At 40.9% G+C, this 25,158-nt stretch overlaps 1 protein-coding gene and 1 non-coding gene across 2 annotated transcripts; one reads left to right on the forward strand and one right to left on the reverse strand.

The window, feature by feature from the left end:
* Nucleotides 1-9,569: 9,569 nt before the first annotated feature.
* Nucleotides 9,570-9,643, forward strand: TRNAN-GUU. Its single transcript has one exon. It is a non-coding gene; the product is annotated as a tRNA-Asn (tRNA).
* Nucleotides 9,644-10,480: 837 nt separating this feature from the next.
* On the reverse strand, nucleotides 10,481-12,905 carry LOC102721536 (BTB/POZ domain-containing protein At1g03010). Its single transcript, XM_040522797.1, has 4 exons — nucleotides 12,799-12,905; nucleotides 12,663-12,729; nucleotides 11,366-12,586; nucleotides 10,481-11,288 (listed from the first exon to the last, which is right to left on the reverse strand). Exons 1-4 carry the CDS (start codon nucleotides 12,888-12,890, stop codon nucleotides 10,665-10,667), a joined length of 2,004 nt encoding a protein of 667 aa, XP_040378731.1. The 5' UTR covers nucleotides 12,891-12,905; the 3' UTR covers nucleotides 10,481-10,664.
* Between the last annotated feature and the right edge of the window lie 12,253 nt (nucleotides 12,906-25,158).

Raw genomic sequence — 25,158 nt, forward strand, 5'->3', positions numbered from 1 at the left:
CTGAAAAATCACTTCACTGGCGTTATTGTGATGTTTTAAGTAATGGTTTTGTTCTTGACGTTTCAATTACGATACCACCGCTAGGATGTTATGCGTAAAAATCATTACATTTTCTCCCTTCTATAATACTCACGACGTTCTAAAATATAAGACACAACCACCTTATATACAAAGACCAAAAAACATTTAGTCATACATTTACTTACTACAAACCACCAATGCATGCTATTTATTTTTTGCTTTAGTTTATTGTTTTACCTATGCATGTAGCAATGCAATTAATACACGCCTTATATTTTAGAACACAGAAATAAAATGGTTGTGCCTTATATTTTGGAATGGAGGAAGTACAAGACTTTCTAATTTTTAGTTAAATTCATATAGATGCTAATAGATATAATACATATACATAGACTAGTGTATGAATTAATGAAAACCAGGATAAAAAGTTTTGCAATATGAAACAAACGGTATTTTAAAAATCGACAAAGGTAAATGGTTAGCCTATAACTCCTTGATCTCCTCTCCTTAATTATCTCTACTGCTAATTGTGTTTTTTTTATTTTTGTGTATTAATATAGTTAAGCATCTCTACTAGTGGAAACCTAGCTGGTCGCTCAGACATTTTGCTTTCTGGCCATGCACACGCATGATGATGCACCAGATGGCACGCCAGGAGGCGATTGGGGCCAGGGGGAGACAGAGATGAGGGCCAATCTGCAGGTTGCTCGATCGGCAGCTTAAATAATACAGTCACACATTAATTGCTTGCTTAGTAGGCTGAGCACTAGATGCTGATCAGGTTATCATCTACCATAACGTCATGCGTGCTTATAGTACGTCCAGGCTGATCGATCAGGTAATTAATCTTCTGATATGATATATGATATGTTTAACAACGAACCAAAGCTGTCATTTCACTTACTAGGATCTAAAAAAAAAGATCGGATCTGATCATACTGGGTGATTGCTTGGTTTTTATGAAAAACCAAATAACATATTTACAAAGAAAAAATAATTTATGAATAAAACTTTTATATGTATTTTTAACGATCTAAAACACAAGGCTGAAAAATAAACTGTGATAAAAAAATCCAAAATCAACTCTAAATTTAAGGCTAAAATTGTAAATTTTGGTTTATAAGAATAAGCAGAAGCAAAAGGATAGAGGTGATTGCGTTGCGTATATTTACAACCATGGTATATAATATTGGCACTAATATTAAGTGCATTTAATTACACATGGGTGTTATAAGTGTCATTCATCCATCGCTCAGGAAGACAGGAATCTCCTATCGTTCTTATTTAGGTCATTCTCAATGAGAGTTTCATGGGTAATAAATAAGGTGTCATGAAGATATTTTTGATGATGTGGCAAAGTATTAATGAAAAGAGATGAAATGAGTTTCATAAAGATGAAACATTCTACGCATTGTTACCTAGACCATTTATGTCTTGCATGTAACCTAGGAAACAACAATAGATAAAACCATACATTGAAAGATAGATGAGTGTTTTATTCTAGTTTTAAACTTTTAGATGATATGTCACTCTAGATAATCATATCCATAAAATTTACATTGAGGATGGCCTTATCATCTAGCCAACAGATTTGGTCGACAAACGAGAGGGTAATTAATTAATGTACTAGTAGGCAAGTTAACAATGATCTACTTGGGATCCCGTAGCGATAGAAGCTCATAGGATGATAAGAACATATGGGCGCAGCTGCGCAAGGCAGCTCTCAAGTGCAAATTAAAGGAAATTGTCCTCCTTTTCTTGATGAGGTTGCATCATTTCTTGTCCTAACAATTGATGTTCCTATCGACCCCTCTCTCTCTCTCCCCACATCCATGAAAAATCTATATTGTGGCTATATAAGACGTGTCAGCTAGCGTTAACTAGCTCTTTGCATGTCCTTAGTTATATAACACATCTGATTAATTGTTTTCTATGTGCCAACATATCTGATGTAGATTTGATCGATTAATTCCAGATTAGCAATTCGTTATAAATTTCTCAACTCTGCTTGATATCCCATTGTACATACATGGTTCGTAAAGAATCATATGTTGTTCTAATAGTTTATTCGACCACTTTAATCTCATTTATATTTATTCACACCTTGGCGCCCCCACTTACCCTATCTAGCTACTTTATTCATCCAATATTTATTGAGGGACACTAAAACATTTTCTTCTTAGCATTAATATTTTCTAAATAATCTAGGAATAATTATATTTTGAAAGAACTTTTTTAGCCTCCCTTAAAAAGGTATCTTGATATAACATATTTTCTATTATAAAAACTTGGCATCTGTAGATACTACACGCTAAAATTTTATATTTGATACATTTGTATACTTCTTAAGCACCATAAAATTTCTAATTCTAAAACGAATGGAGTAACTTAATTATATCCGGTGCATGCAGTGCAATACATCAAGCTACAGCTTGAAGCTAGTCAGCAGTTTCGTTGTGATTAGTAACGTCGACCTTTCCTCCTAACTGATCAGCTGAGATTTGAACCGGGTAACTATATATATACTACCTCCGTCCCTAAATGTTGATGCCGTTGACTTTTTTATACACATTTAACTATTCGTCTTATTCAAAATATTTACATAATTATTAATTATTTTTATATCATTTCATTTATTGTTAAATATACTTTTATGCACATATATAGTTTTACATATTTGCTAAAAGAATTAAATAAGATAAATAGTCAAACATGTAATAAAAAGTTAACGGCATCAAATATTTAGGGACGGAGGGAGTATATTGGATTGCCTCAAAAAATATATATATATCTTGGGTGCGTGGTTCTCCTAGTTAACGACTGAAGAAGCGACCTTTTTCCATGGAAAATAACTAAACAACCGCAAAGTGCAACTATATTTATATTAATCGATCGATATCCTCGTAGTGCATGTTCGAGCTAGCGGCGTGTTACTTTGCAACAATTTGTGGATCGATTAATCTACGCACGGCTTACCATCCTACCAACATTTATTAATGATGGGATTACTGTAAGATTAGAGACGAGGTGCTAGCTCAATTAAATCACTAGCCTAGGAAAATGTTTGGTAATATTCATATCTAGTATTCATCTTATAATAACACGTACATGTACTCTATCCAAAATGAAATATAGCTAGCTCTTTTTATGCATTATTCGATTATCCGTTGCATAGGGGATTGAAGGGAATTTGGAGATGATTTATTCCACATCTATTATAGTGTGGAATTATTCCTTTTTAGTTTCCTCCAATCCCTCCCTGTTTGGGATTAATCCGAACAAGGCCTTAGGCATGATTCGGAAATTGGCTAGTGTGTGCATTTTATCTCCTAATGATTCCCGGTGAATTAGTGAGAAGGTATACCTAAGATAATCATGGCATTTTGAAATAAACCAAAAATTCGCTGAGTACCACTAATTAATTGTTTTCAGTAATATAATACATTTTATTAAATAATGCAATCACCCCCGTTTCTGTATCTATGTATCACGGATACATCGCTTAGACAAACAAAAGAGAAGTGAAAACAAATTATAAGATAACATAAATATGGTATATCATGTCTTTTCTGATGAGAACAAACTCTGCAAAAACCAGCTGGGACTAACACAACCATATGACGCACACTTCAAAACAACGTCTCCAACAAAGAAATCATTTTTGTCCAAAAAGAAACATAGATTAGCATGCAAAACCTAACAGATAGATCAATCGTGCAAGGCCACATTGTATTTTTTCTTCCTTAAGATGGAAGTCACACACATGCTTATGCATATATGAAACATTAGCCAATGCAGAGCATCTCTTAGGCACATATATAACTAGTTCGATGATCGATCATCAAGTTAATGAATAAGGAAAAAAAGAAGAAGAAAGCACCGACTCATCTTATTAATAGATTAGTCTGCATATATATGTGTGTGTATGCATGTGTGCATGGCATGCAGTATGCGTGCTACGAGAATGCATATGGTTTCCAGGCCTTGACACGTCGCATCTCGATCGAGCACGGTATAGTGTTTGATTAAATTAAATTAGTGATTGCGAACTGGTCTGTAGCCTAGTGGTTATATAAGGTCTGAGTAGCATCTGATGTTCTGGGTTCACTCCTCGTTGGAGCGAATCTTCTAGGATTCTGACGGCTTGTGCTTTCAGTAGTAGACGACGTGCCCCTTGATAACAAGACGCCCGTGACGACTTCGGGGTTTCTCTAGATTTACCGGCCAGTCTTCTTCGGAGGTGATCATAGAAGACGTGCGTGTTCTTATAAAAAAATTAAATTAGTGATTTAAACTAGCCTTTAATCTCAGAAAGGCTAGATACGCTATATATATAGTCTCGCTAAACATTAATAATTTAGAAGCATACGTGTTGATGCCTTTCATAAGTGCGTACGTGCATATAAACGACCGAGCTAAGGAAGTTAAAAGCACATAGAGGGGGCCTAGCTACAAAATGAGAATTCTGGAATGTTCTGCAACTCCCATACCTTCCTGTACTCTTTCACTCTGTAATATTCTCGTAATCCATAAATGTTTTAGGCCCTTTTTTCAGCCTTGGGTTTTGATACCGATATTTTCTAAACCACTACTTAAAATTGTTTTAAAAGTTATACAGAAATTATTTATTTGTCATTTGTCTAGCACTAAATTAATTAATCTTGCTGCAATAAACAGTCTCATTTTGCATGTACTCCTTCTATTCCATATTATAAGACTTTTTATATTTGCCTAGATTTATCCATGTATCAATATATATATGTGTGTGTTTTGTATATGTGTCTAGATTCATTGGCACACAAATGAATCTAAGCAATGCTAAAATATCTTATAGTGTGGAATGGATGGAATAGCTTATCTAAGGTATTAGCTATAGTGAATGTAAAAATAGATTAATATGGTTTTTGAAAGTGACTTATAGAAAGAAAATTATATAAAAACACGTTGTTTAGCAGTTTGGAAAGCGTGCTTATGGGAGACGAGGGTAGTTTTCCTTCATTCTCTCAAGAGCAAACACAATGTTAGAGAACACCGATGTTAACATAGGGCATACATTTATGACGGCAATATTGATACGACAGAAGTGAAGTGAACCGTTGATTATATGTAAAATTTATTGGTATATATCCTTACTTTAAGGGATTTGTTATAAGCAAACTCTTGGAGAAACACATTATATCTAAGCTTAAAAGCAAAGCCTAAGACGAACCAAGCTCAAGCTACTTTAAGCCTCCAGGCACAGAGTCAACTTCTTTGTTGGGGTCAAACGACCCGACGAAATTTCAAAAATTTCTACTAAAACACTATTTCTATATATGTTTTCCTATGCTATGCAATAGCGATGACCTCGACGATATTTTTAGCTGGCTTTGCCTCTATGAGCTTCGGACCTTTTGTTTTACAGTCCTACCGACCCACCCTATATATATCCACCTAGACATCCTAATTGGGTCCGGATCCTCTGCAGTAAAACACTATTTATGTGAGAAGAACAGTAAGTCAATAACATGAACAATGTATAAAATACTACAGCAACAGTAACACAAACCATTGTTTACTACTGTAGCAATAAATTTCGGTCATCCGTTTTAAACCAACGATTGAGGGGTGTACCAAATGCACTGTACTATAGCCCCTGCAGTAGCACCATGCTACTAGAGGGGATCCCGTTTCATCCTAATTAGATCAAATATTGCACTTACGTTTCAAAGCACATATCTCTCCCAGCATTAGAAGGTTTGAGATGGCAATAATGCTTTCGACTCAACAATGTACATGCCCGGCCGGCCGGTCGACGTAACGCTACAGCTAGCTAGCTAGCTTAGGCTTTGTGGGCGTGCTACGTACTTAGCTAGAACTAGATAAGCTGCTCCGTGTTGCTGCGGCTGCGAGGTGACATACCTACCTACCGAAAGCTACAATGATTTCAATCTGGATTCTCTCACTTAAGAAAAGTCATAAAAACGCATTATATGTACTGTTTATGGGTACTATAGCGATCAATTAGACGGTGGTTGCGGATCAAACGGCTGAAAATACATATAAAATCACAGTACTGTTCATCTCTAACTTTTTAATGGAAAGTTAGAAAATCCCATTGGGAATGATTCATGCAATGCATTTGCATTAGCAGGTGAATTATTTCGTTAATTCCATCGTACGTAGTACACGCAGGGGATGGATCAAATCGTTGATCCTTTTGTTTGCTTTCTTAATTACTTTTTCCTCTTCGGTTTTCTTTAACCTTTTCTGTGATGCTGATCGTTCGGGATTTTTTTTTGTTTGTGTGCGCGCGCGCGCTGTGTTGACTGCGTTAAGTGCGATGGTCGTCCGGTCGATCTAGTTTCCTACCACTAATGCAATGATGAGGAGCTAGCTAGCTTCACCTTTCAGGTCTCTCAACAACATGCTTTCGTATTGGCCTGGACCATTCATGCACGATGGATACATGTAAATTTACTCGGAGCATTCCCAACAGATCATATAAATTTAGTCATCCATATTTTTATTTGAATGATCATCTAAAACGGTTTCATCATCTATATTTCTTTGTACCCAGCAGATCATCCATATATAACATCCTCCATATTTCTTTGAAGAAATATAGAATTTTTCTCTCTAAATAGGATGACATCTAAAAATAGAGAATGAAATGAATATTCTGTTGGAGCTTAATCTTTACCTTTCATTATCTATTTTTATGATAGAGGATTAGATATATGAACTGTTGGGATGCTCTTACAGAGAGTTACAGTTGCTCGCACTATTCTAGTACCTTCCGGTTTCAGCGCTAGCACAATACTCTCTATATGAGTTGACTTATAGGTATATGTTTGACTATTTGTATTATTCATAAAAAGTATATAATTATTAATTATTTTTTATAATTTGATTTATTATCATATGAACTTTAAGTATAACTTATAATTTTGTATATTTAGATAAATTTTAAATAAGACGAACGGTCAAACATAAATATAAAATTCAATAGCATCATATTAAAAAAACAGAGAGACTACTTGTTCCATTTTCGTTGATTGGGCCCTCCATTGACCTTTTTTTTCAAAAAAAATCAAGGCATATTTATAAATGAGAAATAATTGTAAATAAATTATATATATATATATATATATATATGTGTTTCCAATAATATAAAGCCAAGATTGAAAAATAAATTATTATAGTGAAAGCCTTAAAATAAACTCTAAATTTAAGGTTAAAAATTTATATTTTGACTTATAAACATAAACTTAAACGAAAAGATGAGTTTTAACCCAAAATTTAAATTTTTAACCTTAAATTTGTAGTTGATTTTGAGTTTTTTTGACCTAAGCTTTCGTATTTAGATTGCCATAAACACGTATATAAAATTTTTATACGTAAACTATTTATATTTGTAAATATAGCATTTTGCTTTTCCTTTTTACCGCCCATAAAGATGACCCTAATGGCTTCCACCGCCACGGTGAGTATGACCTTCAAAAGGTACTCCCAAAGAAGTGGATGTCGCCACGAGTCCATTATGTCCATTGGAATAATATTAGATTGCAGAATTAAAATGTCTTCATGTGTTCTACCTCACGGGTATTTTGGTAGTGATTGGGAAAAAAAAAGACAATGTGAAATGTGGAGCTAATGTCATAGAGTATTAGCAATCATGATGGTTACTAAGGTGGCAAAAAAACACAATTAAAACCATTCTCAGAGTCAAACATGTCTGGTTTTCAAAAGTTCAGTACCAAAAATAGCCAATTTTATAGTTCATGGTAAAAATGAAATTTGTTGAATGTCTAAGGGCGAAAAATGGACATTACTCTTATATATATTGATCATACCAAAACTACACTGTTATGTTCTTCATATAAGAAAATTAATCGCAGGTTTTGCCAAAACTCGTCTCGTCTAACCTTGGCTGGAACAGTGTAGTCTGTATCCGGTCCTGTTTTTTCAGTTATTTAAATTAAACATTATTTAAAAACCATTGACTTTAGTGTTTTAAAATCTTGACAAAATTTTATACTAAACATCGAAACATTTATGAGTGTGCCTCTTCGTTACCCTCCCCCCTCCCCAAAAATTTAAAACAAAAACATGCCTCGTAATTTGTAAAGCACATGTTGGGCTGCCACTGCAGAGTGCTACGTGGCCAATTGAAGAAGAAATTACAGTTTGGGCTAAAATGGTTACGCTGTCCCGTGTGTCAGCCTTTGTTTTGGTGAAAAGTCCACTTAGGACCCCTGAGCTATGTATTGAGTTTCATTTGCGTCCCTCAACCGTAAAATTAGATAGAGTATCCCGTAACTTCTAATATCAGTGCAAATCGAGTCCCTTGATGGCATTGAGAGCAGTTTTGTCTGAAGTGACACTTACATTATCTGTTTGACTTAGTATTCGTCCTACCTATTATTCACGTTGTGTTTATATGGTACCACAAGAAAAATAAAAAATAAAACAAAAATAAATATGTCAGTTAGATAAAAATGTAGCTAGACACACATGCTAACAGGGCCCACCCTTCCAATCTATCCCTCTCTCCTATCCTTCCTCTTGCCTCCACTAACCCCCCATCGCACGCAATGTTGCTAGGGACACTGCCAATGTCTATCACTAGCGTCCTTTCCATCTTCACATAAGAAGGCTGGTGCTACTTATGCTTTCAGATGAGAGTGATGACGGTTGATTGTCTCTTAAGCTCATTGAGCTCGACAACCGCCTCCCTTTTCACGTGACAGCGTAAGCAGTGGATAGTAGACAAGGAGACAATTGACGAGGAGGGAGAGAAGAACCCTAGGAGGCATGTTGTTCCCCATGCCGATGAGCCGCCGCCTTTTATGGCCGTCATCTTCATTGGCTCATCCCTCCATCCCTGCTTCTTCTCCTCCATCGTTGTCGCTCGTCACCCATTGCCAGCCTCTTCCTCTCCTCTCTATCTCTATCATTATCTCTCATTTCCATCTCCCACGTATGGCTCTGGCCAGATCTAAACCATCGACAGTAGTTAACTTGAGCTTGTTCATGACAAGGGACTCACTGTTGGCAGTGGTTGATTTGAGCTTGTTCATGACAGGTAGCTCACTAACAACCATCATTGTCACCTCCCTTCTTGTCATGTGTGTACAAGCTTGACCTCGTGTGGCCTCACTAACCGCCGCTTCCCATAGTATGCCACTAGAGGGGAAGGATGAAGGGAGTAGGCTATACTACTATTTTAATTTTTTCTTAAGAGATTTATGTGTGAATCCTACTCGTCATCTCACCTAAAAGAACGTTATGTATAGGTTCTACCCGCCACCTCACATAAAAGACCGAGTCAACATATTAAATTAAAAGTATGCTCTATCCCGATTTCGTGATTGACGGACAAAATTAAAACTCAAAGTTGAAAATTTCTTTGCTCTGAGTTGCATAGAAACCTGCTGCAGCCTCTGTCCTAGTCCTTGGAGGCTGGTGGACTTTCTATTCAAAAGTTGGCCCAGAACGATCCAAGAAGAGTCATGCAATTGGGACGTACAGTACTAAATAAATAGTATGTCTTGCTCTACAAACCAGCTGGAGTAGCTCAGATGGTTAGAGCGTGTGGCTGTTAACCACAAGGTCGAAGGTTTAAGCCCTTCCTCTAGCGAAAATCATTTATATTTTTGAAAATATATTTCTTTCTTTGAATAATTTCTCTGCAAATTTTCTTTTCTAGACTTTGTTATTTGAATAATTTCCCTTCAATTATTATTATTATTTACTTTGCCATTTGGGAAAAAAACTCTTTTTGTATTTCAAAAGATTTTTTCTTTCAATAATTACTCAAACAATCTTTTCTTAGACTTTATTATTTAATATTTCCCTGGAAAATTCCTTTTAATTTTTTCAGACTTTGCCCTTTGAATAATTTCCCAGAAAAATTGTATTTTAGACTTTTTATTTGAATAATTTCACTGAAAATTTCTTTTAAAATGCTTTTATACTTTGCTATTTGAATAGTTTCTTAGTGTGACTATATTTTCGATTTTTTTAGACTTTGCACGTTAACAATTTTGCCAGCCACATATTTTCGTTCCCGCTAATGCTTATAAGCTAAAATTTAAATTTTTGACCTTAAATTTAGAGTTGATTTTGAAGCTTTTCATTGAGTTTATTTTTCAGCATTTACTTTTAAATCACTAAAAACATATATATATAATCTTTATTTATAAATTATTTTTTGTTTGCTAATATGTTGTTCGTTTGGTTTTCTAAAAGAACAAAAAGATGACCCTGCGTGTTTGGACATTGCTGTTTGAACAATTTCTATTTTATTTCGTATCTTTTTAGGCTTCGCTCTTTGAGCAATTTCTTTGCATGTTTGGACTTCTCTTTCTGAACAAATTCTGTGCGAGAAGTCTTGTCACTCTTCAGAAAAGTGGAACAAATCTGCCATCTTAGCAACTTAGCACGATTCACATCTGCACATTAATTTGTACACCTATCGAAATCATCCGTCCATAATCCATACAACAACAGCCATGCTGCCTGTGCGTCGTCAATGTCGTGTCATCCCATGCAAAAATCCCACAAAAAAATCATAAAAACAAACAAAAAAACGTATTCCAATAAACCGAGGTGGTCGTCGTCGTGTCGTATGCACACCGGAGAGGTAGGAGAGGGCGGTCTCAGGAGATGGAGTGGCGGCGGCGGCGCTGGAAGAGGACCTTGGCGTCGGCGGTGGCCTTGGCGCCGAGCTGGTGCAGGCCAGGCTCGGCGGCGGGGCGCATGCGGAAGAGCGCGTTGAGGCGGCCGAGGCTGCGGGCGAAGCTCCGGAGGAGGCGGTTCGCCGGGCTGACGCGGACCAGCTCGCGCTTCATGCTCACGTGGTCCTTCTCCAGGTCCGTCAGCCGCATCCGCATCCGCGCCACCTCCAGCTTCAGCTCCCGGTTCTCCCGCCGCACCGACGCGTAGTTGTCGCGCGGCGACATGGCGCCGCTCCCGACCCCGCTCCCCGACCGCATCCCGCCGCAGTGCGACCCAGCCGTGGCGGCAGCGGCGGCGGCCGCGCACCCGAAGAAGAGCGCCGCGTCGTGGCTCCCGCCGACGCTGCTGCTCCCGCCGCCGCCGCCGGCGGAGGATTGGATCGCGCTCCGCAGGCGGAGCTGCTCGAAGTAGAGCACCTGCACCGCCATCTGCACCGGCAGCCGCTCGTTCTGCGCCGCGTGGCTGCACGCGTCCGGCGTCAGCCGCTGGCAGTCGATCGCCTTGCACATCCTGTACCTCTCCGCCTCCTTGATGTTCGGGTGCACCTGCTCTCCACCGATCGATCATGCATGCAGTCAGTTCGTCGTCGGAGAAGAAGAAGAAGAAGAAGAAGATGTTACACCTTGAGGAAGATGTCGACGGCGCGGTAGAGGCCGTCGGTGACGAGGCGGGCGTGGTCGGGGAGGAGCTCGGCGAGGGAGATGAACTTGGAGGGGAGGAGGTTGGAGTCGAGCGCGATCTCGGCGAGGTAGCTGTCGAGCAGCTTGGACGCTTTCACCAGGAGGCTCTGCTTCGGCGACCTCGGGCTGTCGTAGTCGAACGCGCCGCCGACGTCCTCCTCGTTGCTGTCGTCGTCGAGGTTGAGGAACACCGCGAAGATCCTCGCCACCACGTCCGTGTCGTACAGCGTGTGCTGCTGCCCGGCCCCCGCCGCCGCCGCCGCTGCGGCGCCTGGCCCGGCCGCGACGAGGATGTCCTCCAGGATCGCCTGGTCCAGCTGCATCCCGATCCGCTTCTCCAGGTCGGCCCTGCAGATGCTCGACGCCGACACCGCCATCGCCGTCTTGAGGAGCCCCGACAGGAAGGCCATCGGCACGGGGCTCTTCTTGGACTGCGCCGGGAGCAGCCCGACGATGGTCTCCACGACGGCGCGCTGCTTCTTGATGGCGTCTGTGTCGCCGCCGCATTTGGCGGCGGCCTGGATGTCCCTCGCCATGAGCCCGTGCAGCGAGTTCTGGGCGTAGTTGATGAGGATGCGGGTGACGGTCTCCTGCTTGAGCCCCTTGGACTTGACGGCGGAGAGCAGCCGCTGGAAGAAGTCGAGGCCGAGGCCGGCGACCGACTTGCCCCACCAGTCCCCCGGCGAGTCGAGGTCGACGCCGGCGGACACCGCCGGCGGAGGCTTTAGCTGGTCCAGCTTGGACAGCCCCGAGGTGAGCTGCTCCTTGCACACGTTGTTGGCGATGGCGGCGATAAGGCGGGGGACGAGGTTGACGTCCTCGGCCGCCGGGAGCAGCGCCTCGCAGCTGCGGAGCACGGCGACGGAGCTGGCGATGCTGGGGAGCACGGCGTCGCGGAGGAACGCCTCGGCGCGGAGCTCGAGGTTCTTGTCGGAGAAGTCCTCCGTCATCTGCAGGTAGTGCGCGGCGCACCGGAGCATGGCGACGTTGCCGACCGTGACGTCGACGCCGACGCCGTAGCAGAACTTGGCCGCCAGCTCGAACGCCACCGCTCCCCCGGGCGTGCCGTGGAGGCTGAGCCGCGCCAGCCTGCCGTCCTTCGCCTCCGCCACCGCCCGCCGGATCTTGCCGCTCCGGGACACCAGCGGGAACTGCGCGATCAGCTATCCACCGCCATTAGCCCAACATCCCCTGCTCCGTCGTCGAGCAGATCAGGAAAGAAAGAACCATAGCTCTCACCTTGTGCAGCGCGAAGCTGGACGTGCCGACCTCGACGGTGAGGTCGCTGGAGACGTCCGTCGGCGGCCTGCAAGACGACGATCCATAACCACAAAAAACCATGCAAACATCTCATCAGCAATGGCGACACGAATACCATTCGTTGGCGTGCCGGGTGGTGAGGCTCGGCCGGAACGCCCTCTTCCCGGAGATACTCTGCCTCAGCTCGGTCACCGTCGCCACGCCCATCTCTCTCAAATCTCTCTCTCTCTTCGCAAATTCACAATGGAGGAACAAGCTGCAACCTGCAGCTTCTGTTCTAAGCTTAGCTCCTGTGCTTTTGCAATTGGATGGTGTGAAGAACTTGTAGGAAGAGAAAGAGAGAGGTGGAAGAGTGAAGAGGAACGCTCTTAAAATCTTAATTAAGATCTAGTCAGGCTAAGTGGCGAGTGTGCGGTGTGGGAGTGTGTGCATAAAGCCACCATCCTACCATGCATGCATTGAAGCTCTCTCTGTGTGAGAGAGTATCTGAATACTCCTGCATTTCAGAACTTGTTGCTACCAAAAAAACAAAAAAACAAAACTGCTGCAAAGCACTGTAAGCCGGCTATAAATATATTTTAAGGAAAATAATTAATTTTTTTGCCACTCTTATATTTAGTCATAATAAATTTGTCACTGAACCCATATATTTAGATACATGAGGGTCCATGTCTCATAGACAGCGAGTGATAAATCTGTTATCGTCTATTTCTAAGAGTGATAACAAGTTAAATGTCCCATTTTAAATAGATAAGAGAGTAGAGAGAAAAGCAGTGAGCTATAGACTTGTAGCCAGCTGCAGCATAAACTCTAAGACACAATGTGTGTATGACATGTGAGACATGACAATATATATTTTATAGGTAGGTACTGTATAAATTGACTTAATTGACTATATTATTAAACTTGCTCGTAGGGAATTAACAACACCAGATGATGGTCCGGATCACGGATGGCAGCAGACTGATGGGTGATGATGAGATATGGCACAAGCTGCTGCAAAGTCATTTTTGGCTAGGATGGGCGATGGGCAATGAGTTACAATCTGAAAAAAAGGGCAATGAGCCAATGAGTTACAATCTAAAAAAAAAAGGAGTAGGGGGGCAGTGAGCATCATGTAGCCTTTTTTCCTCTTTGCGGTTGCTTCTGGTCTCTCAATGGCTTCCGTCACTTTTGCAATTGCTTATAAGTTAAATTTAATTTAAAATTTTTGATTTTAAGCTGATTTTATGGTTTTTATAGAGGTTTATTTTACGGCATTTATTTTTAAATCACTATAGACACATACGTAAAAGCTTTATCTACGGATTATCTTTTATTCTGTAAATAAGCCGTTTTGCTTTTATTTCGAGAAGGGAAACAATTGGAGCCGTCATGACCACTCTTATGATGCATGGCGAAAAATAGTTAGCTGCAATCATGCCAGTTCGTGACAATTTGTTGTGAACAAGATTAGTTAGCCATATGCCCAATATCTGGTTCACGGTTCCCATAAATAGCTAGTGACAGAACATAGGAGTGCTGCCAAATACCGTCGCCTAAATTTTGGCTTCCACATATTTCTAAAAGAAAAATAATTTATAAATAAAAATTTTATATATGTATTCTTAGCAAACTAAAAGCCAAAGCTAAAAAATAAATTTTAATAAAAAAACCTCATAATTAACTCTAAATTTAAAATTATAAATTTAAATTTTTTGCTTATTACCATACGCACGAGGGAAAAGATGGGATTGTATTTGTCGAGTGTTGTCACAACGACATTCCGTCCTAACGTGACAGCCTGTGGGACACAGATGTCTCGATGGCTATTGCTAATAGTAACAAAGGAAAGGATGGGATGATATTTGTCAAGTGCCGTCATGACGTCATTCTGTCTAGACATGGTAGCCCGTGAGACCCATATGTCATCGACGGACTCGGCGGCTATTGCTAACAGTAACAGGTAGACCCTGTGTGAATCTCATAGGACTAAAGTTTCTATCCCATCGAATTTTTGGACTATTAATAAAACCCATCTTATACTTTGTACTATTTTGCGAGACGAATCTATTGAGCCTAATTAGTACATGATTACCGAATGTGATGCTACAGTAAACATTTGCTAATCATGGAGTAATTAGGCTTAAAAAATTTGTCTAGTGAAATAGTCTTTATTTATAAAATTAGTTTTATTATTAGTCTATATTTAATACTCCTAATTAACGTCTAAACATTTGATGTGACAAATAACTATAAAAAAGTCCCTGGATCCAAACAGCTACGAAGAATGATAGAACGGCTTTTGCCCATAGATTACACGCATACCATCCTTTTCTCTTCTAACGAGACTTTCTTTGGAACTCAGAATTTTTTCACGAATTAAATTGTCCCTACATTGAGCCTAAATTTCTAGTTTTAGTCATGCACTTGCTAGTACAATGACAACGGGAGTATGGTATAACATGCTCACACTTCCTTCCTAATTATTCGACACCAATTCTCTTCTTGGTTTGTCCAGTGTTTTCTTTCAATTTATTACAGTGTTACACTCTACATTTCCATCGGTGGAATTAACATTGATCAATTGATGATCAGGTTCTGTAAATAAACTGACTGCAAAACTCATTCTTTCTAATTAACCTCAAGTGACATTGACGTGTGATGCTCAAGTTGTCACCCTCTGGTATGGTTGAATCTTTGCAGTTTTGGTCTGATATCTCATCATACCTCTGGCCTCTCTTCTGGATTATCTCCCAAAATTTTAAGTGTGTGTGGGGATCCCCAGAGCGAACAAAAGTTTCTGGAATAAAAATTTGCACGAGCAATGGCTTTCTGCTATATATATTCTTAAGTTTGGTCTAAAAGCTGCCCCTGATGTTTGAATTGGTGCCATGTGAGGTGCAAATCATTTGTGGCACTGACTCTGTATATAAGATATGGTTTCACAATGTTTTATAGTATATCTTAATTACCATGTGGAATTCATACTTCAAAGCAATGGCTTAATTATCAGCAGGGGCAGTTTGCACAATGCACTTAAGTACATACATACGAGTGAGAAATGTTGAGGCAAAATCTTGATGTGCTATATATTCTTTTGCTTGGATAGCTTTGTAAATTGTAATCTCTAGTTGTATACGTTAAAAAAAAAACTGAACATATCTTGATTCCACATTGGGAGTGTCCTACTACAAAGTGAAGATAAACAATGGGATTTAATACTTGAATGGTACTTAGTTTCTTTTGTGATGAGAGACTAGTATAGTATATATATCTTATATTTATGTTTGATTGTCACAAAAACAAAGATTGATATCTTAGTTGTTGCATGCAATTACTCGCTGGATTCCCGTGGACCAGCATTGGCGTTTAACAAGAAAGTTGAAATCCCATGATGGTGCATGACTAAGCCCTGGGTTTTTTATAAGCAAAAAGGGGGATCAAAAGGGTGGGCTTAAGGCAAAAGAGAAGCAAAGGCAAAGGCAAAGGCAAAGGCAAGGCTTAGTTAAACTAAAGGGGTAGGTATTTCTTTGACACCCAAATTGCCTGGAAAGCTCAACATGCCAGCATCAGCATGCATTAGCTCCTTCTCTGCCTGTGGGCCATGCACCTAAATTGCCAATCTGTGCAGTAGGTTCTCACCACCAACCAGTTTAGTTTAATAAACTAATAATTAACCAGCCTAATTAATGGCTATATTGGCTAGTAGATTTGAGTGTGTGAGTGTAAAGCATTTTGCCTGCAGAGTCAGAGATGAAATCATAAGAAGGGTGGCAAAGTGCAGAAGAATCTTGTTGTTGTTTGGCAAAATGACAGAGCCGACACTGGAGCTTTGGCTGCTGGAGTCGACTGTGTTTCTTCACTATTAAGCTTACTAATGTATAGTTAGGGGCAAATAGTACATGTGTGTGTGTGTCTATGTATCATCATCAAAAAGTAAGCAGCATAATTAGGCCAGTCTCCTTCGCTTGGGAGTGATGAAATCCAAGATGATCGATCTCCCTCGTTCTCTGAAGAGAGGCTACAATCACTTTGATGCTTGATCACATTCGTAGGCTTTTCAATGATTGAGCGGCACATTGTTAACGCTTTCTGAACAGCAATTACTACATATCTCTCTCTCTCTGTCTCTCAAGGAAAAAAAAAAGAAAGGAAACCTATCTAATTTTTAGTTTGAGACACATGATGGTCGCAAATTATCTTCACATGCGAGTCGTCCGATCAGGAGGCGCGGCGACATGACGGGTCGATGGAGCTGATGGCATTATCCTTCTTCAGGCAGAGACAACGTTCGAGTCCCCCAAATGCTGGACTGTCGGACTGCATGCTTGTATAGATTGGGAGAAGATCAGAAGACGGAGCTGCACCAACATGCAGTCTTATATTTTCGATTAGAGCAATTTTATCATCCTTGATAGGTATCATTATTTTTCTATATACATAGAAAACGGTGGTACCTCATAGTATCTACTCAAAAATGAGAAACATGCTCTTTCGATTATATATGTTTATGTCCGTAAGTTAAAACTTAAATTTTTATCCTTAAACTTAGAGATTTTAAGGACTTTTTATTATAGTTTATTTTTAGCCAATGTTTTTAGACCACTAAGAATACATATATATATATATATATATATAATATTTAGAAATTATTTTTGGTTTACAAATATGCCATCTGAGAGTTTTTTCCTGAACAAGCCAAATGATGACCTATTAACAGGAGAGCACTTTTGAACCCTACCAAAAACGTTTCTCAGTGGCAAACTTTGGCACAATTTGGCGCTACCAAATTCTGATGGCATTACGTGTGTTTTCTTAAAAGGTTACCAAATTTCTGGTTCAGTTTTTAATTAAGAGCAAAAGCTTTCGAAAATATCAAAGTGTCGTAGGATAGCAATGTAAGAATGTGTGTAGTTTGCTACGTACCCAGCATAATTTAGAAAGGTTTGAGTGCTTGTTTGGTTTGAGGGCAAAACAAACATTTAGACTCTTAAGGATTAATGAAGTGTCATTCGGTTTGCAGTAATAAAGTCCTTTCCTACATGTAGCTTTCTTTTGTCGTAGAGAATAAATAAATAAAATTTTACATTCTCCTCAAAGCTCTTGAAAATTTTCATTAGATTAATACGTGCCTGCCTTCATAATTTTCGTCTTCCCTACTCCTTCGGATTGAAATTATTCATCTAAAAGGAACAAAGCCAGAGGTGGACCATGAGGGCTGCGATCATTTTTTTTTCATTATTTCCTGGCTTTTACACGTACTTTTCTGAACTATTAAACGATATATTTTTTATAAAACTTCTTTTACTTAGGTTGATCATCTTACATTTCTAAAATAGTTTTTTTTAACTCAATAGTACTTAATTTCATCACTTATATAATAAAATAGCTAACATAAAATTCAGATAATCTTTCATCACTCGTTCAGCCGAGGACCAACACATGGCGCAGCATTGGTTAGGCTTAGGGAACGATGGCGCGCGCGAGATAACGGAGAAAACCCTGCGTCTCCCCACTGCTCATGGCTAGGAATCGGGACGCTGGCGATTGGAATCATTAGGCGCGCGGTTACCTAGCGTACGTACGTAGGCCACAGGGTGGCAAGTGGTGTCGTCGATCGTCCTCATGGCCGGCCGAAAGAAAGGCCGGCGTTCGTTCTCATCATCATCATCTATCTTTGCTTCTCATCCGACTCTACCATCAGCAGTCATCACCCTAGCTTTTAGCTAACCCTTGACCCTTATTACAGTTCGTGATCAAGCCTAGCTACATGCATATCACATTAGGGTTTTCTGTATCGCCGATATATTGGTCGATATATCTGATATTTCAATATTTATCGACGGGGCCCGATAAAATGATGTATCCGCAAAAAATTTCGGCCTCCTTTTGAATTAAGCAAATTATATAATGCTTTGATTTTATTCATGAAATATACTGCGTATGCTAAAAAATTGTGATATCATGTCGATTATAGCTTATATGTTTATTTTTTTACACTAATGGTCTATGTGATTTCCTGAAGAAATTAAGCTATTTTACAAATTTTGATCAAACTGTATCTGCATATCGCCGATATATCCGAGATTCCCCTATATATTTTTATAAAATCGATACTGAGAACCCTCATGTATATGCTGCAACAACATAATGCCATCCAGTTAGTTTAGTCTGATCATGAGATGAGAGAGGCCGATCGATCTGTACGTGCAGCTGCTGCCCAGACAAAAAATATCGCTGGTGATCTGTACTGCTGGCAACGTACGCGCGCAGTGCGGTGCCGGCGGAAAGGGGCGCAGCCGGCCGCGCGAGCTGCTGGCTTGGCTGGTTTTAAGCTTTGCGTTGCTTGCTTGCGGGAGCAAAAAGGGGAGGCAGGCATGGCGGTTCGGCGAGTTGGGGGAGAACGTGGTCTGCGCGAGGGAGGCGCGCGCTTTCTTTGGGCTAATTTTTATCTCCTCCGATCGAGCTAATAATCGCCGCCGCCGCGCGCCCGGCTGTGTTGTGCATACATGAGTAATGATGCAACTTTTGGCCAGCACAAAGTGTTTGGAGTTTTGATCGATGGGGCGGATCCCGTAAACGATATTACATGGATCCAAGTAAACTAGATAGAACTTTAACCCCAGCCTATTTTTATTGATTTTTGACATAAAATTTTAGGGAGCACTACAAGAACTCTCATGGTCTTAATGGAAGGAGATGATCCAAACGATATTGAGATCAAGGAAAAAAATATTGTAATAAGTAAATACGTATGATGAAAGGTTGATGAGGTTGGTTATACACCAAAGGGCATGCTCAAAACCCACGCACCAACCATACCAACGCATGCCACCGACGAAGCAACTTAGTACCAAACTGGTTGTCGTGTTGCATGACCAATCGTTCTCGAGCAAACAATGGCACAACAAAGTGAAGACCTTAAAATGATGCCTCCATGGAGGTTACGAAGTCCACAGCACTATCATCGTCCATCCAAAAACTAGATATGATTTTCACCCAAAGATGTCTGCTATAAGAGGGAGCATGTAGGTATCCGATAATGCCCTAGGAGGGGTTACGATGCATATGCCTAAAGACGTAGCTATCGCGGACCCACTGACACACCTAGCTAGACGTTCATCTATAACTTCCCGTAACTCTGCTCGTGGTCCATCATGCACCATCTCAGATATTAACATCTAAACATTGACCGTGTGTGGCCTCAACCACATTGGACCAACAACACTCCATTGGCCAACTTCCAAACTTGCCATTGACGAGACTACCATTGCATCATGTTGTCACATCCCTGTACGTTGACTCGGGCCTCCTCCACCTACTGTCCATAGGCATCCTCACCTGATCCGTGCAAGGAGAGCCAGAGCTAGGCAATGTCTTCCCTGCTGACCGAACATCACCTCTGTCCTGCCTAGACTTCTCATAGAGGAAGTGAGAGCTTTACCATGAGAGAGGGTGTCTAACCAATATCAAGAGACAACCTACACATTGCTAGTGCCCTCTGCGCTACCACAACTCTCTTGTGTAGTCTCAAGCCTCCTTTACCCCGCTATCCACCTTCTGGTTGGATCTGACCAAGTAGAGTGCCAATCAGGGCAACGCTACCTCAACATCCCAAGCCTTCCCCTAATGCCTGGTATCGCTATATTGTACCCATGGAGCTCCCTGTAGAGGAGGGGAGGAGCTCTACCAAGAGGAAGGATATTCAACTGGTATGGTATAAAGAAGATGACCCACCGAAGCCTATCCGCTACCTATCTCTCCGAGTAAGATCAGTCTTGCCAAAAAATGACCCGTCTCCCTATCATTATCGTCCTAACTTGCTGCACTATTTTCGAGTGGTGAGCTCTGGTGGCCAGTAGCATGGTGGGGAGGACGGTGGCGGGTACCGTTGGCGGCTATGTTTGATATGAGGGTTGTTTTCATAGATCCTGTCTTTTCATTTATGCAGTTTTAATGAAAACTGAATCGACTACTGTTAATTTTTCTATAAAATCCAATATACGGTGAAGGCGAATAGGCTCTGACCATGTGTGATTTGTTCACATATTGTTCATTGTGTTGTACTATCTCCGTCCCTAAATGCTTGACGCCGTTGACTTTTTCTTATAAATGTTTGACTATTTGTCTTATGCATATATACAAGTGCTTTCCAACACACGCTTAAAAACCGTATTAGAAGCATGCTCGTCTGAGCGTACTATTAATTTATGGAGCACCATGATTCAAATCCGAGTGAATTAAGTGGTACCCAGTCGTGTGCTAGCTCCCAGCTATCCCATAATATTTTCTCTCAAGTCACGCCCGCTATGGTCGAAAATGCATGGCACACCGCCTTGTTAGCATTCTATTTGGGATCACCTAGGTCTAGCATTGATCGGGGTATTCTATTGTATGGATGAAATGGATTGTAGGAGTAGTAAACATGGATTAGGGTTTGGTGTTACCGACCGGTAGAGCCGCTCGCGGAGGAAGAAGATGATCCCGTCATCTTCATCGGTGTTCGGCTTTAGGCCGGCGGCGATGAAGGTGGTCGGGGCAGCTTCCGACGAGGTCGCGGTGACGGTCGGTGTAGTCCAGGCGAGGCAGTGGCGCGGCGGTGACGATCCCGTCACTGGCTACGCCCCCTCGATTGGTTACGGTTAGGGTTTGTGGGGTGGAGTGCGGCGGCGATGAACTTCGTGTGTTGCTGTGCCATGCCAGCCTCCACCGGTCCACCCTCTTTTATATGGCGCAGTGTGACAGGGGCCCACCAGCCTATTGGGCTGGATGCCCCTGATCAGGGCGCGATCAAGGCCCCTTTAGCCGTTGGGCTAAAAGGCTGGAGATCAATTCTAACATTCTCCCCCTTGATCTCACTATTTCTTTTAGGCTTTTTCTATTTCATCACATGTCTGCATATGGAGCATATTTCATCGTCTCAGTTAATCACCGATGGATTCCACAGCCACTATGCACATCTCTATTCAGAAACAGATACTTTACTTTTGGGCCATATAGTCCAGGAATCATAAGGCTTCCCATAAACCCATGCTGGCTAAATGTTCTTTGAACATGTTGGGTGGTAGGCCTTTCGTGAGTGGATCCACGAGCATCTTATCTGTTCTAATGTGCTCGAGACTGATTGTTTGATCCCGGACTTTGTCTTTCACAACATAGTATTTTATGTCAATGTGTTTGGCAGCACCACTTGACTGATTGTTGTGAGCATACATTACTGCGGGTTTATTGTCGCAGTATAACTTTATTGGTTTCTCAATACTGTCAATCACCTTTAAACCGGGTATGAATTTTTTTAAGCCAGTTCACCTGCCCTGTTGCCTCATAGCATGCTATAAACTCGGCATACATTGTAAACCCTGCGGTGATCGTCTGTTTTGAGCTTTTCCATGAAATAGCTCCTCCCGCAAGAGTAAACACGTATCCCGACGTTGACTTTGTGTTGTCTGTTGCAAAGTCAGAATCAGAGTACCCCACTACCTGGAGCGATTCTGATCTTTTGTAAGACATCATGAGGCCTTTTGTTCCTTGCAAATAATGCAAGACTTTCTTTACCAATTTCCAGTGCTCTGGGCCTGGATTACTCTAAAATCTGCCAAGTAACCCGGTAACAAATGCCAAGTCAGGTCGTGTGCACACTTGTGCGTACTGTAGGCTTCCTACAGCTGACGCATAAGGCTATGTTTTCATTTCATTAAGCTCATATTGATTTCTAGGGCACTGTGACGCCCCATATTTTTCGCCTTTTACTATAGGAGCAGGTGAAGAACTACAGTTGGACATGTTGAATTTCTCCAACACTTTTTCTATATATGTCTTTTGGGAAAGTTCTAATACGTACTTTCTTCTATCTCGGTGAATCTCTATGCCCAAAACATACGAAGCCTCACCAAGGTCTTTCATGTCAAAATTTGATGACAAGAATTTATTTGTTTCCTGCAGTAGACTGACATCATTACTAGCTAGTAAAATGTCATCTACATACAGAATTAGGAAAATAAATCTTCCATTCTTAAACTTTGAATAAATACAATTATCCTCAATGTTCTCTTGGAAACCAAACTTCTTTATTGTCCCATCACTTCAAGTACCATTGTCTCGAAGTTTGCTTTAGACCATAAATCGATCTCTTCAATCGGCATCCCATATTTTTACTTCCTTTTATGACAAAACCTTTCGGTTGCGCCATATAAACCTTTTCCTCCAAATCACCATTTAGGAATGCCGTTTTTTTACATCTATTTGATGTAATTCCAAATCATAATGTGCCACCAATGCCATTATAATTTTGAAGAAATCTTTACAAGAGACTAGAGAAAATGTCTCGTTGTAATCAATTCCTTCTCTTTGCGTGAAACCTTTTGCCACAAGTCGCGCCTTAAACTTTTCTATATTCCCTCTAGAGTTATATTTGGTTTTGTAGACCCATTTATAGCCTACTGTTTTGGCTACTTTAGGAATTTGTTCTAAATCCCAGACATCATTTAATTTCATTGATTTCATTTCATCTTTCATGGCTTCCAACCATTCAGATGAACGGACGCTTCTCATGGCCTCTTCATATGAGGTGGGATCTTCCTGCATATGAGACTCTTCTATATTATAAACCTTGTAGTCATCACGGATAGCCGATCTTCTGACTCTTTCAGACCTTCTAGGGGCCTCCTGTTCAGGCACATTATCTGTTTGAAGCTATTGAATCTCCTCCTCTTGCGTGACATTAGTTTCTGTTGGATCTTGTATGATAGGATCCCCACGTTCATTCATTGTTGCCACAGGAGGGGTCACAACAGGAGTTGGTACCACAATGTCAAACGGAATTGACGGTATTGGCCCGACATCAGCAGGTAGAGAGAAGAAAGATTCTTGAGTCGACAGCGGGTTCTGACACCCGCCTCTCCTCAAGATCAAACTCTCGAACTACCGAGCTTCCCCTAATCATCCCTTCTTCCAAGAAGACGGCGTGTCTCGTTTCTACAAACTTTATATAATTTTCGGGACAGTAGAAACGATAACCCTTTGATCAATCAGGATAGCCAATAAAATGGCAGCTCACTGTTTTGGGATCCAATTTCCCAATAGTTGGGTTAAATACTTTAGCCTCTGCAGGACTCCCCCACACACGGAGGTGAGCTAGCGAGGGTACTCTTCCTGTCCACAGCTCATACGGTGTTTTGGGCACCGATTTGCTTGGAACTCTATTGAGAATATGAATGGCGGTTTTTAACGCCTCCATCCATAACCCCAATGGTAGAGTGGAGTAACTCATCATACTGCGCACCATATCTATAAGGGTACGGTTACGCCTTTCAGCTACTCCATTCTGTTGAGATTCGCCCGGTGTAGAATACTGGGCTACTATTCCATTTTCTAATAAGAATCTTGCAAAAGGTCCAGGGACTTGCCCATATGGCGTGTGTCGACCATAGTACTCCCCCCCACGGTCAGACCTTACTACTTTAATCTTTTTGTCATGCTGATTTTCAACTTCAGCAAGATCTTAAGTTTATCCAAAGCTTCTGATCTTTCTTTAATTAGATAAATATAACTATAGCTGGAGTAATCATCTGTGAATGTTATGAATGAGTCATAGCCATCCACGCTTTTCACAGGAAATGAACCACAAATATCTGTATGAATGATCTCTAAGTTTCCCGTGGAACGAGTTGTACCATTTTTGATGCTCTTTACAAATTTGCCTTTAATGCAATCTATGCATTGTTCTAAGTCTGAGAACTCCAATGGAGGAAGAATCTCATTCTTAACTAGTCTCTCAATTCTCCCCTCGAAATATGTCATAAATGACAGTTCCATAATTTCGATGAGACATTGGGAGTTCTCTGTCTTTTCTTATTTTTTGTTGTCGACGATGTCTTTTCTTATTTTCTGTTTCGACGAGGACACAACATTCACACTTTCAGATAGAGATAACAAATAAAACTCATCTTGCAAACAGCAAGGCTAATACGTTCATTATTACACCATAGCTTACATTTGTCATCTCCAAAATGGCAATAATATCTATCCAAAACCATTGGCTTCAGCTTGGAAGCCATGCTACTCATCCTTAGGATGTGGTCTCTTATACCACATCCATGGTACTTTTGCTAAGTGAGCTGTTTGATCAACTGCGTCGCATCAGTCTTTGAGAGACCAATAAACTGGTTGCGACAGTCTCACACTCTGGGATTGAGCCCAATATTGTGGACTCAATCGTATTCTTTACCACAGCCAAAATTTCTTGTTGGCTAAGGCCCACTTTTGTGTTTTGTCATATGACATGACTAGGGGAGTATAGTCCCTCTCTCTCTTTTGCCAGTCAGCATCTGACTCATCTGCGCCTCTGACTAGTGCAGCAGGCTTTATAAGACATGGGGTAGTCACTACTCAGTCCACCTCTCCCAAGATAAAAGCAAGGTCAAGTTTTCTTTTCCATTCAAGGTAGTCATCTCCTTTCAGGGTCATAATATCTTTGATACAACCCATCAAGGAG

This window comes from Oryza brachyantha, chromosome 3 (genome assembly GCF_000231095.2).
Source record: "Oryza brachyantha chromosome 3, ObraRS2, whole genome shotgun sequence".
Taxonomy (NCBI): Eukaryota; Viridiplantae; Streptophyta; class Magnoliopsida; order Poales; family Poaceae; genus Oryza; species Oryza brachyantha.